This window comes from Psammomys obesus, unplaced genomic scaffold, assembly GCF_907164565.1.
Source record: "Psammomys obesus unplaced genomic scaffold, mPsaObe1.curated_primary_1811, whole genome shotgun sequence".
NCBI classification, from domain to species: domain Eukaryota; kingdom Metazoa; phylum Chordata; class Mammalia; order Rodentia; family Muridae; genus Psammomys; species Psammomys obesus.
This window is the reverse complement of record NW_026596134.1, coordinates 28,033,676-28,045,808: the sequence shown is the minus strand read 5'-3', so window position 1 is coordinate 28,045,808 and position 12,133 is coordinate 28,033,676. Positions and strand designations below refer to the sequence as shown.

The 12,133-nt window shown below is 38.2% G+C and overlaps 1 protein-coding gene across 1 annotated transcript in view; it reads right to left on the bottom strand.

Moving 5' to 3' along the window:
* The window catches only part of Synj2bp (synaptojanin 2 binding protein), a 30,107-nt gene extending 18,266 nt beyond the window's left edge, over nt 1-11,841 (bottom strand). The window contains exon 1 of the mRNA XM_055593286.1: nt 11,662-11,841. Coding sequence (XP_055449261.1) covers nt 11,662-11,725 — 64 coding nt within the window. The 5' untranslated portion in view covers nt 11,726-11,841. The remainder of the gene's footprint in view (nt 1-11,661) is intronic.
* Nucleotides 11,842-12,133: the final 292 nt, after the last annotated feature.

Here is a 12,133-nt window from a genome sequence, read left to right as displayed (position 1 = left end):
AAGGGAAATGACTTACACAAGTCATATTGTTACATGGTGAAGTTAGGATCTGCATTCAGTGATTCTGTCTTTTTTTTCCCCCTCCACAGGAGCAAGATAACTTTATCTAAGGCAAAAAATGGCAGTACAAATTAATAAAGAGACAACACTGTCAAGACTGACAGTAGCCACATAAATCAGAGTACTCAAGAACCCATTCTGAGTTTTAAACACCCCATTCTTCTATTCAGTGAATTTATATTGAAACTCAGTTTTCTGTGACTAGTACAGAAACCTGTGCATACAGTAGTCTCTGAATACATAAATATATATGAAGTGAACAGGAAAAATTGATGATTCAAATAACCAACTCAGGAGGTTAAATAATTAAGGCATTTTAAATCCAAAAAATTCTTTAGAAACACTCTGTTCCCAATTCTTTCTACTGTTTCTTACTCAATATATAGTAAACTTTATGGCATGGAACCATAATTTTGATACAAGGGCAGAGTACCATTATTTAATTTATTTAAAAAAAAAAAACTACTAAAGGCATTTCTAGTTTATAGTTTTCCCCACTGGACTATACCACTGAATCTGAATCTAAAAGAAACAGAACATATCTTATGAAGGTTAATAGCTCTTGGGTTGCTTTCATTATTAAGGGTACATTTTAGCGCCTGCCCCTCATTACTCTCTGTCATGGTCTAGGTATGTTTTCCCCCAGGACTCAGGTACTGTTTGCTTCATTATGAGACTGTGCCATTAGTGGGAATTGGTAGAGACGTATGACCTAGTGATAAAGTTATGTCACTGAGGGGGAATACACTTCCTAGATATTTGGACTCTTTTCTTTGCCTATTAGCTTCCATGAAATGAACAACTTTCTCATATACTTATATATCATAAGACCGAAAGCAACAGAACCAATAGACCAAAATTGTCTTCCTCTGTGGATATGGCAAGGCTGCACGTACCAGGAGGAGGTAATCAGAGAGACTGCCACTGACTTCATGCCAGAGAAAGTCCTTGCTCCCCTTACTAAGGACACCACTTGGAGACTGAGTCTATAGGCTACATCTGGGCTTGGGTTTTAGGTCCTCTCCATGCATTGTCCTTGGTTGGGGTATCATTCTCTTCAGGGCCCTCAGGGCTCAGTTTTTATGGCACTGTTGGTCTCCTTTTGGAGCTCCTGTCCCGTCCAGGTCTTTCTATCTCCCCCTTCTTTCATAAGATTCCCTGCACTCTGTGCAAAGTTTGGCTATGAGTCTCAACTTGTTCCGATACCTTAATCAGTAGAGTCTTTAAGAAGCCATCTATGGTAGGCTCCTGGCTCCTGTCCTATTCGCTGTCTTCTCCTGCTTCTGATGTCTGTCGCGTTTATGCTTTTGAATGATGAATGAGCATCTTCCCTAGGGTCTTCCCTGTTGTTTAGCTTCATTATGAGTACAGATTTCAGTATGTTTATCCTATATTATGTGGCTAATATCCATTTTTGAGTTGAGTATATACCATGTGTGTCTTTCTGCTTCTGGGTTATCTCACTCAGGATGATCTTTTCTTCATGATTTCCTTGTTTTTAATTGCTGAGTAGTATTCCATTGTGTAAATGTGCCACAATATTGTATCCATTCCTCCGTTGAGGAACATCTAGGTTGTTTCCAGCTTCTGGCTATTACAAACAGAGCTGCCACAAACATGGTTAAGCAAATGTCCTTGTATAGTTGAGCATATTTTGGATATATGCCTTGGAGTGGTACAGATGGGTCATGAGGTAGCACCATTCATATTTGTCTGAGAAAGCACCTGAGTGGTTGTACAAGTTTACATTCCCACCATCAATGGAGTAGGCTTCCCCTTTCTCCACATCCTCTCCAGCATGTGTTATCACTTGAGTTTTTATCTTAGCCAGTCTGATGGGTGTAAGGTGAAATCTCAGGGTTGTTTTGATTTGCATCTCCCTGATGACTAAGGACGTTGAACATTTAAGTGTTTCTCTGCCATTCAATATTATTGAGAATTCTCTGCTCAGCTCTGTACCCCATTTTTTAATTGGATTACTTGATGTGTTGCTTTTTAACTTCTTGAGTTCTTTATATATTCTGGATATTAGCCCTCTGTCAGATATAGGGTTGGTGAAGATTATTTCCCAGTCTGTAGGCTGTTGTTTTGTTCTGACAACAGTGTCCTTTGCTTTACTGAAACTTTTCTGTTTCATGAGGTCCCATTTATTGATTATTTATCTTAGAGCCTGGGCTCTCTTTAGAGCCTTTGTTCCATTTAGGAAGTTGTCTCCTGTTCAAATGAGGTCAAGAATCTTCCCCACTTTTTCTTCTAACAGGTGTAGTGTATCTGGTTTTATGTTAAGGTATCTGATCCACTTAGACTTTAGTTTTGTGAAAGGTGATAAATATGGATCTATCTGCATTATTCTACATGTAGACATCCAGTTAGACCAGCACCATTTGTTGAAGGTGCTATCTTTTTTCCACTAGATGGTTTTGGCTTCTTTGTCAAAAATCAAGTATCTGTAGGTGTGTGGGTTTATGTCTGGGTCTTCGATTCCAATGATCCACCATCCTGTTTCTATGTCAGTACCGTGCAGTTTTTATTACTGTTGCTCTATAGTAGAGCTTGAGATCAGGGATGGAGATACCTCCAAAACATGTTATTGTACAGGGTTGTTTTAGCAAGTCTGTGTTTTTTGTGTTTCCATATAAAATTGAGAATTGTTCTTTCAGGTTCTGTAAAGAATTATGTTGGTATTTTGATGGGAACTGCATTGAATCTGTAGATTGCTTTTGGTAGGATGGCCATTTTCACTATGTTAATTCTACCAATCCATGAGCATGGGAGATCTTTCCATCTTCTGATATCTTCTTCAATTTCTTTCTTCAGAGATTTGAAGGTTTTTTTGTTTTTTGTTTGTTTGTTTTTGTTTTTTCCATACAGGTCTTTCATTTACTTGGTTCAAGTCACACCAAGGTACTTTGTTATTTGTGGCTATTGTAAAAAGTGTTGTTGCCCTAAATTCTTTCTCAGCCCTTTTGCCTTTCATATACATGAGAGCTACTAATTTTTTTGGAGTTAATTTTGTATCCAGCCACTTTGCTGAAGGTTTTTTATCAGCAGAAGGAGTTCTCTAGCAGCATTTTTGGGGTGATTCATGTATATTAACATATCATCTGCAAATAGTGATACTTTGACTTCTTCCTTTCTGATTTGTATCCCCTTGATCTCCTTTAGTTGTCTTATTCTAGCTAGAACTTCAAGCACTATGTTGAAGAGATATGGAGAGAGTGGCCTTGCCTTGTCCCTGATTTCAGTCGAATTGATTTAAGTTTCTTTCCGTTTAGTTTGATGTTGGCTATAGACTTGCTGTATATTGCCTTTACTATGTTTAGGTATGTGCCTTTTAACCCTGGTATCTCCAAAACTTTAAATATAAATGGGTCTTGGATTTTGTCAAATGCTTTTTCAGCATCTAAGGAGATGGCCATGTGGGTTTTTTCCCTCTGTTTGTTCATGTGGTGCATTACATTGAATGATTTCTGTATATCGAACTATCCCTGCATGCCTGGGATAAAACCTACTAGGTAATGATGGATGATACCTTTTATGTGTGCTTAGATTCGGTTTGCAATTATTGAGTACTTTTGTGCCAATGTTCATAAGAGAGATAGGTCTGAAAGTCTTTTTTAGTGGGTCTTTGTGTGGTTTAGGTATCAAGGTTACTGTGGCCTCATAGAATGAGTTTGGCAATGTTCCTTCTGTCTGTATTTTGTGGAACAATTTGAAGAGTACTGGCATCTGCTCTTCTTTGAAGATCTGGTACAATTCTGCACTGAAACCATCAGACTCTGAGCTTTTTTTGACAGGAAGACTTTTGATGATAGCTTCTATTTCCTTGGGGGATATAGGACTGTTTATTCTATTTATCTGATCTTGGTTTAGCTTTGGTAAATGGAATCTATCAAGAAAATTATCCATTTCATTTGAATTTTCATATTTTATGGTGTATAGGCTTTTGAAGTAAGACCTAATGATTCCTTTCTCAGTGTTTGTCGTTATGTCCCCCTTTTCATTTCTGATTTTGCTGATCTAGACAGTTTCTCTCTACCTCTTAGTTAGTTTGGCTAAGGGTTTGTCTATCTTGTTGATTTTCTCAAAGAACCAGCTCTCAGTTACATTGATTCTTTCAATGGTTTTCTTTGTTTCTAATTTATTGATTTCAGCCCTGAGTTTGATTATTTCCAATTGTCTGCTCTTCTTGGGTGTGTCTGTTTCTTATTTTTCTAGGGCTTTCAGGTGTGCCATTAAGTGGCTTGTATGAGATGTCTCAAACTTCTTTCTAAAGCATTTAGTGCTATGAACTTTCCTCTTACCACTGCTTTCATTGTGTCCCATAAATTTCCGTAAGTTGTGCCTTCACTTTCATTGAATTTTAGGAAGTCTCTAATTTCTTGTTTTATTTCTTCTGTGATCCAGCTGTGGTTAAGTAGAGAGTTGTTTAGTTTCCATGCATGTGTAGGCTTTTTTGTTATTTTTGTTGTTGTTGAGGTCTAGTTTTTGGCCATGGTGGTCTGATAAAACACAAGGGATTATTTCAATTTTCTTGTATCTGTTGAGGCTTGCTTTGTGTCTGACTATGGTCAGTTTTGGAGAAGGTTCCATGGGGTGCTAAGAAGAAGGTATACTCTTTTGAGTTTGGGTGAAAAGTTCTATATATGTCTGTTAGGTCCATTTCATTTAAGACCTCTCTAAGTGTAATTATTTCCCTATTTAGCTTCTGTCTGGATGATATGTCCCTTGTTAAGAGTTGAGTCTTGAAGTCTCCCACTATTAAGGTATTGGGATTGATGTGTGATATGAGCCATAATGTTTCATTTACGAATGCAGGTGCTCTCGTATTTGGGGCATAGATGTTCAGGATTGTGACATCCTCCTGGTGAATTTTTCCTTTGATAAGAATGAAGTGTCCATCCTCATCTTTTTTGAATAATTTTGGTTGAAAGTCTATTTTATTAGATATTAGGATAGCTACTCCAGCTTGTTTTCTGGGTCTGTTTGCTTGAAAAACCTTTTTCCGGACCTTTTTCTTAAGAATTATTTCTTAAACTGATCCTTAATACAATCTCAAAAGACATAACCACATTTTGTTCTCTTTTGCGGGCTCTCCATTTCTTCCTCTTGTTTATAACCTTAGCTCTCGCCTACCCATCACAATAACAGCTTCTGTCCAATCCTTCAGCTTCTCTTAGGTTGTATCTAGTCTTTGAAGACTGTTGTTGATGACTTTGAAAGGTAAAACAGCACATATTACTAGTTCTTCTAAAAATACCCCATTACAGTATTCTACATCTGACAGCTTCATAATTTCATTTACTGACCACTTGTGTCATGAAGTAAATAAAGCACTATGAAAATAAGAAATGAAATATATGTTCTTCTTCTAACCATTGTATTGTTTAGACAAGATCTTACTACACTGCCCTAACCAGACCAATCTGGATTTGTACTCAAAGAGATCTGCCAGCCTCTCCTCCCAAATGCTAGATTAAAGATGTGCACCATACCCAGTAAAATATATGTTTTTTTAAAGAATGTTTTAGAGTGAGGTATAGAAACAAGACACAAGCAAAACAGCACATAATAATGACAAAACCTACAGTAATCTGGATTTTCATGTCACACAGTGTCCAAATCTGCCAGAGAGCTGTGTGACAACAGAATTCAAAGTTTCCTCACTGTAAAACGGAGATAGCCATTCTATCTGTTTCTTATTGGACAGAGAGCTTTGGCAATAAATGAAAGACAATTTACAACTCATATATGACACTGATAATAAGTCAGTTTCTAGCCCAGGTAAAGACTTCCAGATGGTCTGGTTATTAGGCTGAGTCTTAACCAATGAATAGGAAGAGGAGGTATTAAGATGGAATCTTAGGGAAAGCTTGATTCTCTACTTATACTGAATATTCTCCAAAATTCTACCTCTGCTTACCTTAGCAATTTCTCTCTTGAATCTCCTACATAAAATTTCTCCTATATCCAGAATGGTTTACTCACTGATATAAAAATACATTTTTCTCATTTTCTCCTGATTGTTACAACTAAGGCTATCTTCACCCCTGTTCCTAGCACTAAAATCTGTCCTTTCTATAAAACCACAAGTTCAACCATCTGTAAGCTTATCAGAATGACCTTTAGCTCCATCCTTTGACCCTTCCCTGTATGTAGTCTGTAAGAGTTTATCTTTATTGTCAACTGTATTTACAATCACCTGGGAAGCAAAATTCTGGTAATATTTATGAAGATGTTCCTGGAAACCTTAACAAAAAGGAAGACTTATCCTGAATAGCAGCAGAACCATTCTATGGCCTGGGACCTCAACTGAAGACAAAGAAGAAAAAAAAAAAAAGAACAACCAGCATTCATCTCTCTCTGCCTCCTAACTGTGGAAGCAATGTGACCAGCCACCTCAAGTTCTTATTGTTAGGCCTTTTCTGCAATGATGGAGGTGACCTTCAAACTATAAACCAAAATAAACCCTTCCTTTACCTTGTTTTTGTCGATATCTTGCCACAGTAATGAGAAAACAATTAATACAGGATCAGACTAGCACACTCTTCCATACATTCCCTCTTCCTTTGCCTTCCTGCTACATACATACCCTCACAGTCCAAAACCACATGAACCTATGAAATGGTATTTAACCCTTTGCATGTGAATACCAGGTCTCTATTGTTCTATAAATCCCGTAAAGGACTAAATTTTCTGTAGCCATAAAAAATAGCACTACGGTCTCCAGTCTACTTATCAAATGCAGGAAGGAGCAAACCAGAAAATTGTTAGCAACAACTGCAGTCAGTGGTTAAATGGGTAGCACATGACTGAAAATCATAAATACTCAGATGTAATGTGCTGTTTTCAGGTTCTCACCTTGATATGCCCACAGATTTACCAACAAAATCTAAAAACTTTCCACAATGGATTTTTAAGTCTTTTCGCATGCATCAAATCCCTGTAGGGAATAAGGCATGCCATAACAAAATAAAAAGCCAGGGAAAAGGTTAGTAGTCAACTTCTTACTGTACTGTAGTAGAAAGAACTATCTAGTCCAGTACAGTAGAATCAAAAGACCTAGAGTAGAATCTTCTGGATCTCACTGGCCTTAGATCTTCGCCAAATATTTAGCCTCCCTCAGACAACCTCTCAAGCTAATAGTATAGATTAAATATCTACAATTTAGGGGTTCTAGAAGAACTAATTAAGCCTATGTGGATATAAACAGAGACTCCTTAGCCTGGACAAAATATAAAATACAAGTATAAAACATATAGTAATTAGCACACTTCCAGAAAGGCACTTCCTTAATTATTCTTAATGAAAGCATTGTGCTAACTATCCCTTCCTTTGAAAGGCCTCTAAAGACAATAACAATATGGGGTATGTCTTCTTCCCTCTCTGAAGATGGCAGATTGGGTGTAACTTGCTGAAAGCCACTGAGCCCTTAAAACCACTTACTTGCAGTAGAACTGCCTTTATATTCAATCTCTGCTACAGAAAATAAGAGTTAGATTAGTCTTGTCATATTGCTTACAGTAATGAGTCATTACAATTTTAAGATCTCTTAAGTTTGATACTTAAAAGTGAAAGCCTTCAAATACAATCAAGCTGAAATTGTTCATAAAGGATAAAAGATGAGCTGTTCAACCTTTGAAAGCATTTGAGATTATGACTTCTGCCTTTGAGATTTCTTAGATCACCAGCTAAACAAAAACTGGCAGAAACCTGGGAATTGGAGAGATAGCTCAGCAGTTAAGAGCATCTGCTGCCCTTACAGAGGACAGAGAGTTCATTTCCCAGTACCCACCTAGATGGCTCACAATCACCTATAATTCCAGTTCTAGGCTTTGTTTTGTTTTTTTTTTTGTTTTGTTTTTTGTTTTTTTGTTTTTGTTTTTTTTTTTAGCACCTTCTTCTAGATTCTGTGAGTACCAGGCAAACACACAGTGTACATGCTAATGCAGGCAAAACACTCATACAGATACACATTTTTTAATCTTTTTTTCAAATGACAGAAAAAATAATGAGGAATGAGCCTAAGATCAAAAGCAGAACAGCCTTCTGAAATCAAAGACTGCTGAGACTTTCCTTACAATGACAGGGAAGCAAACACAGGACAAAGGCCAAGCTACATGCCATTTCCTTTTCACTCCTTAGACAATCATTATGATTGTTTGTTTTCAGTAGATTCATTTGCTTTACAAAACTACAAATATCTGAGATTCCTTTCTGATGCTATAGCAGCACAAAAAAAGTAATCATACACACATTCATCCAGTTAAACCAGACAATGCTGCCTGCAAACGGAACTGAACTCTCAGAACCAGGGTCTTCTCATATTTCTCAGATAGAAATAAAGATTCCTCTGGCACTACCAAAATTACTCAGAAGTTTTTAGTGACTGTTTATCTTTATGATGTCACCATGAAGACTCTGAGACCAACAATGCCACAGGCCATGCATGAACCAGCTCTGGAAAGTGATAAGCAGGAACTTTGTTTACTGAATCAACAAACATCCAATGATTGTTTTTACCAAACTAAATTTGTAATTACTTTTTCCTGGGAAGTTCAATGACTTACATTACTGTGATGCTGGCTTTCAATTTGATTGAATCTAGAATCAACTAAGCATTAGCCATGAACAAACACATAAGGGATTTTCTTGATCAGGTTATTTGAAGTGGAAACACTCACCCTAAATTGTAGGCAGTACCTTCCAGTATCAACCAGATAGGAAGCCCAAGCTTTTTAAAGCCTTATTTTCTTCACATTTCCTTCATAAAAGTTTAATTATCCCGCTGGGTAATCCATTTACTTATTGTTGGAATTTCTCCTGCTGCTACATTTCTTCACTGCTATCAGAACCCAGCATCTTCAGGCTTCCAATATTTTCTATAGGCCAGTGGCTCTTCAGGTAGCCTCCAGATCTTCAGTACCAGGTTGGGTCTGCTGAGGCATCTAGCTTTATAGCCTGAGTAGCTACCAGGTTCTCAGCCTCTTCACTATGCCAACAGCCACTGCTGGACTACTCAGACCTTATCATGTAAGCCAATATAATAAATCTCCTTTTAATACACATATTCATTCTACTGACTCTATTCCTCTAGAGAACCCTGACTAATAACAATGACTAATACTTGGAAATACTTAAGAAAATCCCAGAAGGCACTCAAGGGATAAACTCATTCTTTATTTTTAAACAAATAATTAGACAATACAGAAAATAAACTGCTTTTGTGTAAAACTTTGTTAACTATATATAATTACCCTCTTATTTAGTCTCTTGAAGCTTTCCCTCTAATGTTTGAAGAACGCTAACACTAGAAACTTTAGATCTGTAAGATTAATGCTTGGAAATTAGACAATGCCTATTCAAATGCAAAAAGCTCAAACAATGATATGTTAAATTTAGTGCTGATAGCAAGAATAATAATATCATAAAACTTGGAAATACTGTGATTCCACAGCAAAGAGACTATATCAAAGTATATTAGGTTCTTGCCATGAGGCAAGTAGAAAACCTCAAACCTCATAAAAAATAGTATCATGGTAGGGTACCTAGTTTAAAGAACTAGATGCCTTTATGTCTTTGCAAAGAAATAAGATAGGTCCATAGCAACTGATCCAAAAAAGGAAAGAAAAAAAATACCAAAAGATTATATAGAGAGAGATTGAGAGAGACTTTTATTGAAAGATCTGAGACTACTAGGTGAGATAGCTCAGTGGGTGCTTGCCACCAAGTCTGACAATCTGAGTTCAATCCCCCTGAGACCCACATGACAGAAGGAGAAAATTTGTGGGGCTAAGGAACAATAGGACTGGGGAGAGCCTGGCCAGGAGAAAGAGTGGGGTCTAAGTGTGTCCAAATCCCAAAAATCTCACCCTGAGATCAGCAGAAATAGGATTGCCTGCCCCCAGGCCTGCATGTCTATTGCTGTGAAAAAAACACCATGACACAATCAAGTAAGAGAGGAAAGGGGGTATTTAATCTTATACTTTCAGGTAACAGTCCATCATGAAGAAAAGTCAGGACATGAACTCAAGGCAGAAGCATAAAGACTGAAGTGGTGTTGCTTACTGGCTTGCTCCTCATGACTTGTTCAGCCTGCTTTCTTACAATCCGTGACCACATCTGCCCCAGGGTAGCACGACCCACAGAGAGCTGGACCCTCCCATTATCAATCATGAATTAAAAAAAAAAAAAAAAAATGCCCCACAGGCAAGCAAACTGATGGAGGCATTTTCTCAACTGAGGTTCCTCTCCCCAGATAACTCTAGCTTCTGTCAAGTTGAAAAAATAAAATAAAAAATCAACCAGAACACAGCTTCTGTATTAAACCATAAAGATTATCAGTTGAGTTATTGCCATAAATACAATCAACTTCCAATTTTCTCCTACCAGGAAAACAAAAAGTATGACTAATTCTAACTGCTGTGCTTTATAGAGAATAATCTATCAGTAGTGATTAAGCTATTACAAGCCTCTAGATGAGAAAAGTTGACAGACTATTCTAAATAGTAGCAATCAGAATAGAAATTCACAATAACCAATGATTTATTAAACCCTTGAAATACAGAACTTGCAGGAGTCAGTCCGGCTATTCATTCACAAATTCAACAACAGTAACAAATAGACAATGCTTACCATGTCAAGACAATGTTCTAAATATTTTCCGGAGGCTAACTGCCTTCATCCTTGTACTATATGTGAAACACTGTGCCTTTCATAACCATCTCCATTTGACAGAGAAGAAACTACAAGCATATATCAGTTAAGTTCCTCTGCCAATAAATTAAACAAACTAAACAAAAATACAAAAATTAAAAAAAAAAAAAAAAACTCGGCCACAAATGGTGAACCCTAAACCATGTTACAGCTGTAAAGAAAACAACAAAGTCCAAGGAAGGCAGTAGCACTATGTAGTAATATTGTCAAGAGGCTAGTCCAGCCACCAGCATCAATGAGGACGACCATACAGCAGGGCTGACTCGGAATTTTCCTGTCAGAATCACAAGAAGTATTTGTTATCCAAGTCCCTAAACATGGAAATAGAAAATAGCATTTTCATTTAAATACTTTGTTTATTTAAAAAAAAAAAAAAAGGGTAAAAACGAAAAGGCCAAGTCGTTCTGGGATGGAGCCAAGTCTGGAAACTTCTGTAAAAGGTCTACTCCTGTTTTAGCATTCCAGTTGACATTGTAAATTCATTTCCCAGAAATGCAGACAAGGACCTTAGCACCAGGAAAACTGCTATGCCGTTTACTGCTCTCACTTTTACCTGAATGTGCCCTCATGGAAACAGGGATGGAGCAGGCAACTGAATAACGGATGCGGAGTCTACTACAGCGCTGGCTAAACAGCGGGCGTTTTTCTAGTCTTTTCTATTACAACCAGCAGAAAGCAAGCCTTCCTGGCCATAAATGCCTGTGGTAATCCGCCTAGACTGAGAAGCAGCCCTAGGGTCCATTAACTAGCTAACAAAGGATGCCAATGGGCTCTTAGCGTTCTTGGAGGCGGCTCGGTCGGGGCCTGCCTGCTCTCCAGCCAGGTAAACCCGGCTCCGCAAAACCAACGAGCTCGGTAATTACTCCCTCTAAGTCCCGCGCCTACCCGAGGGTCCTCTCGTCAGGTTGATCTCTTCCTCCGTGATTAAGTAATCCACCCGTCCGTTCATGTCAGACTGCTCTCCGGGCGGAAGCCCGGGGTCAGCTGGCGCTCAGCGTAGGTGAAGGTGAATCAAGCTCCGCGCCGCGTCCCCAAGCATAGCTTATACAGTTTTCTCAGCCGCCGGACCGGAAGAGGAAACCGCGGGCACTGGAGCGCCGAGGATGCTGGGAGTGGTGGTTCTCTGTGCCCGCCAAGCGTTTTCCTGTTATCTCGCCCCATTCTTAGCAGATCCTGAGGTGCCATGAATAAAGCTACAATGACTGGTTGCGGTGGGAAAACATGTAGAAAGGAGGTCACAGAGAAAGGTCAATAATTATATGGGATATAAGTAGTTTGATATTGTTGATATTTTAAATAAAATCTTAAAATATCCACAAATGTAAAGAGGAGGTGGAGGGGGAGAGGACTTACAAGC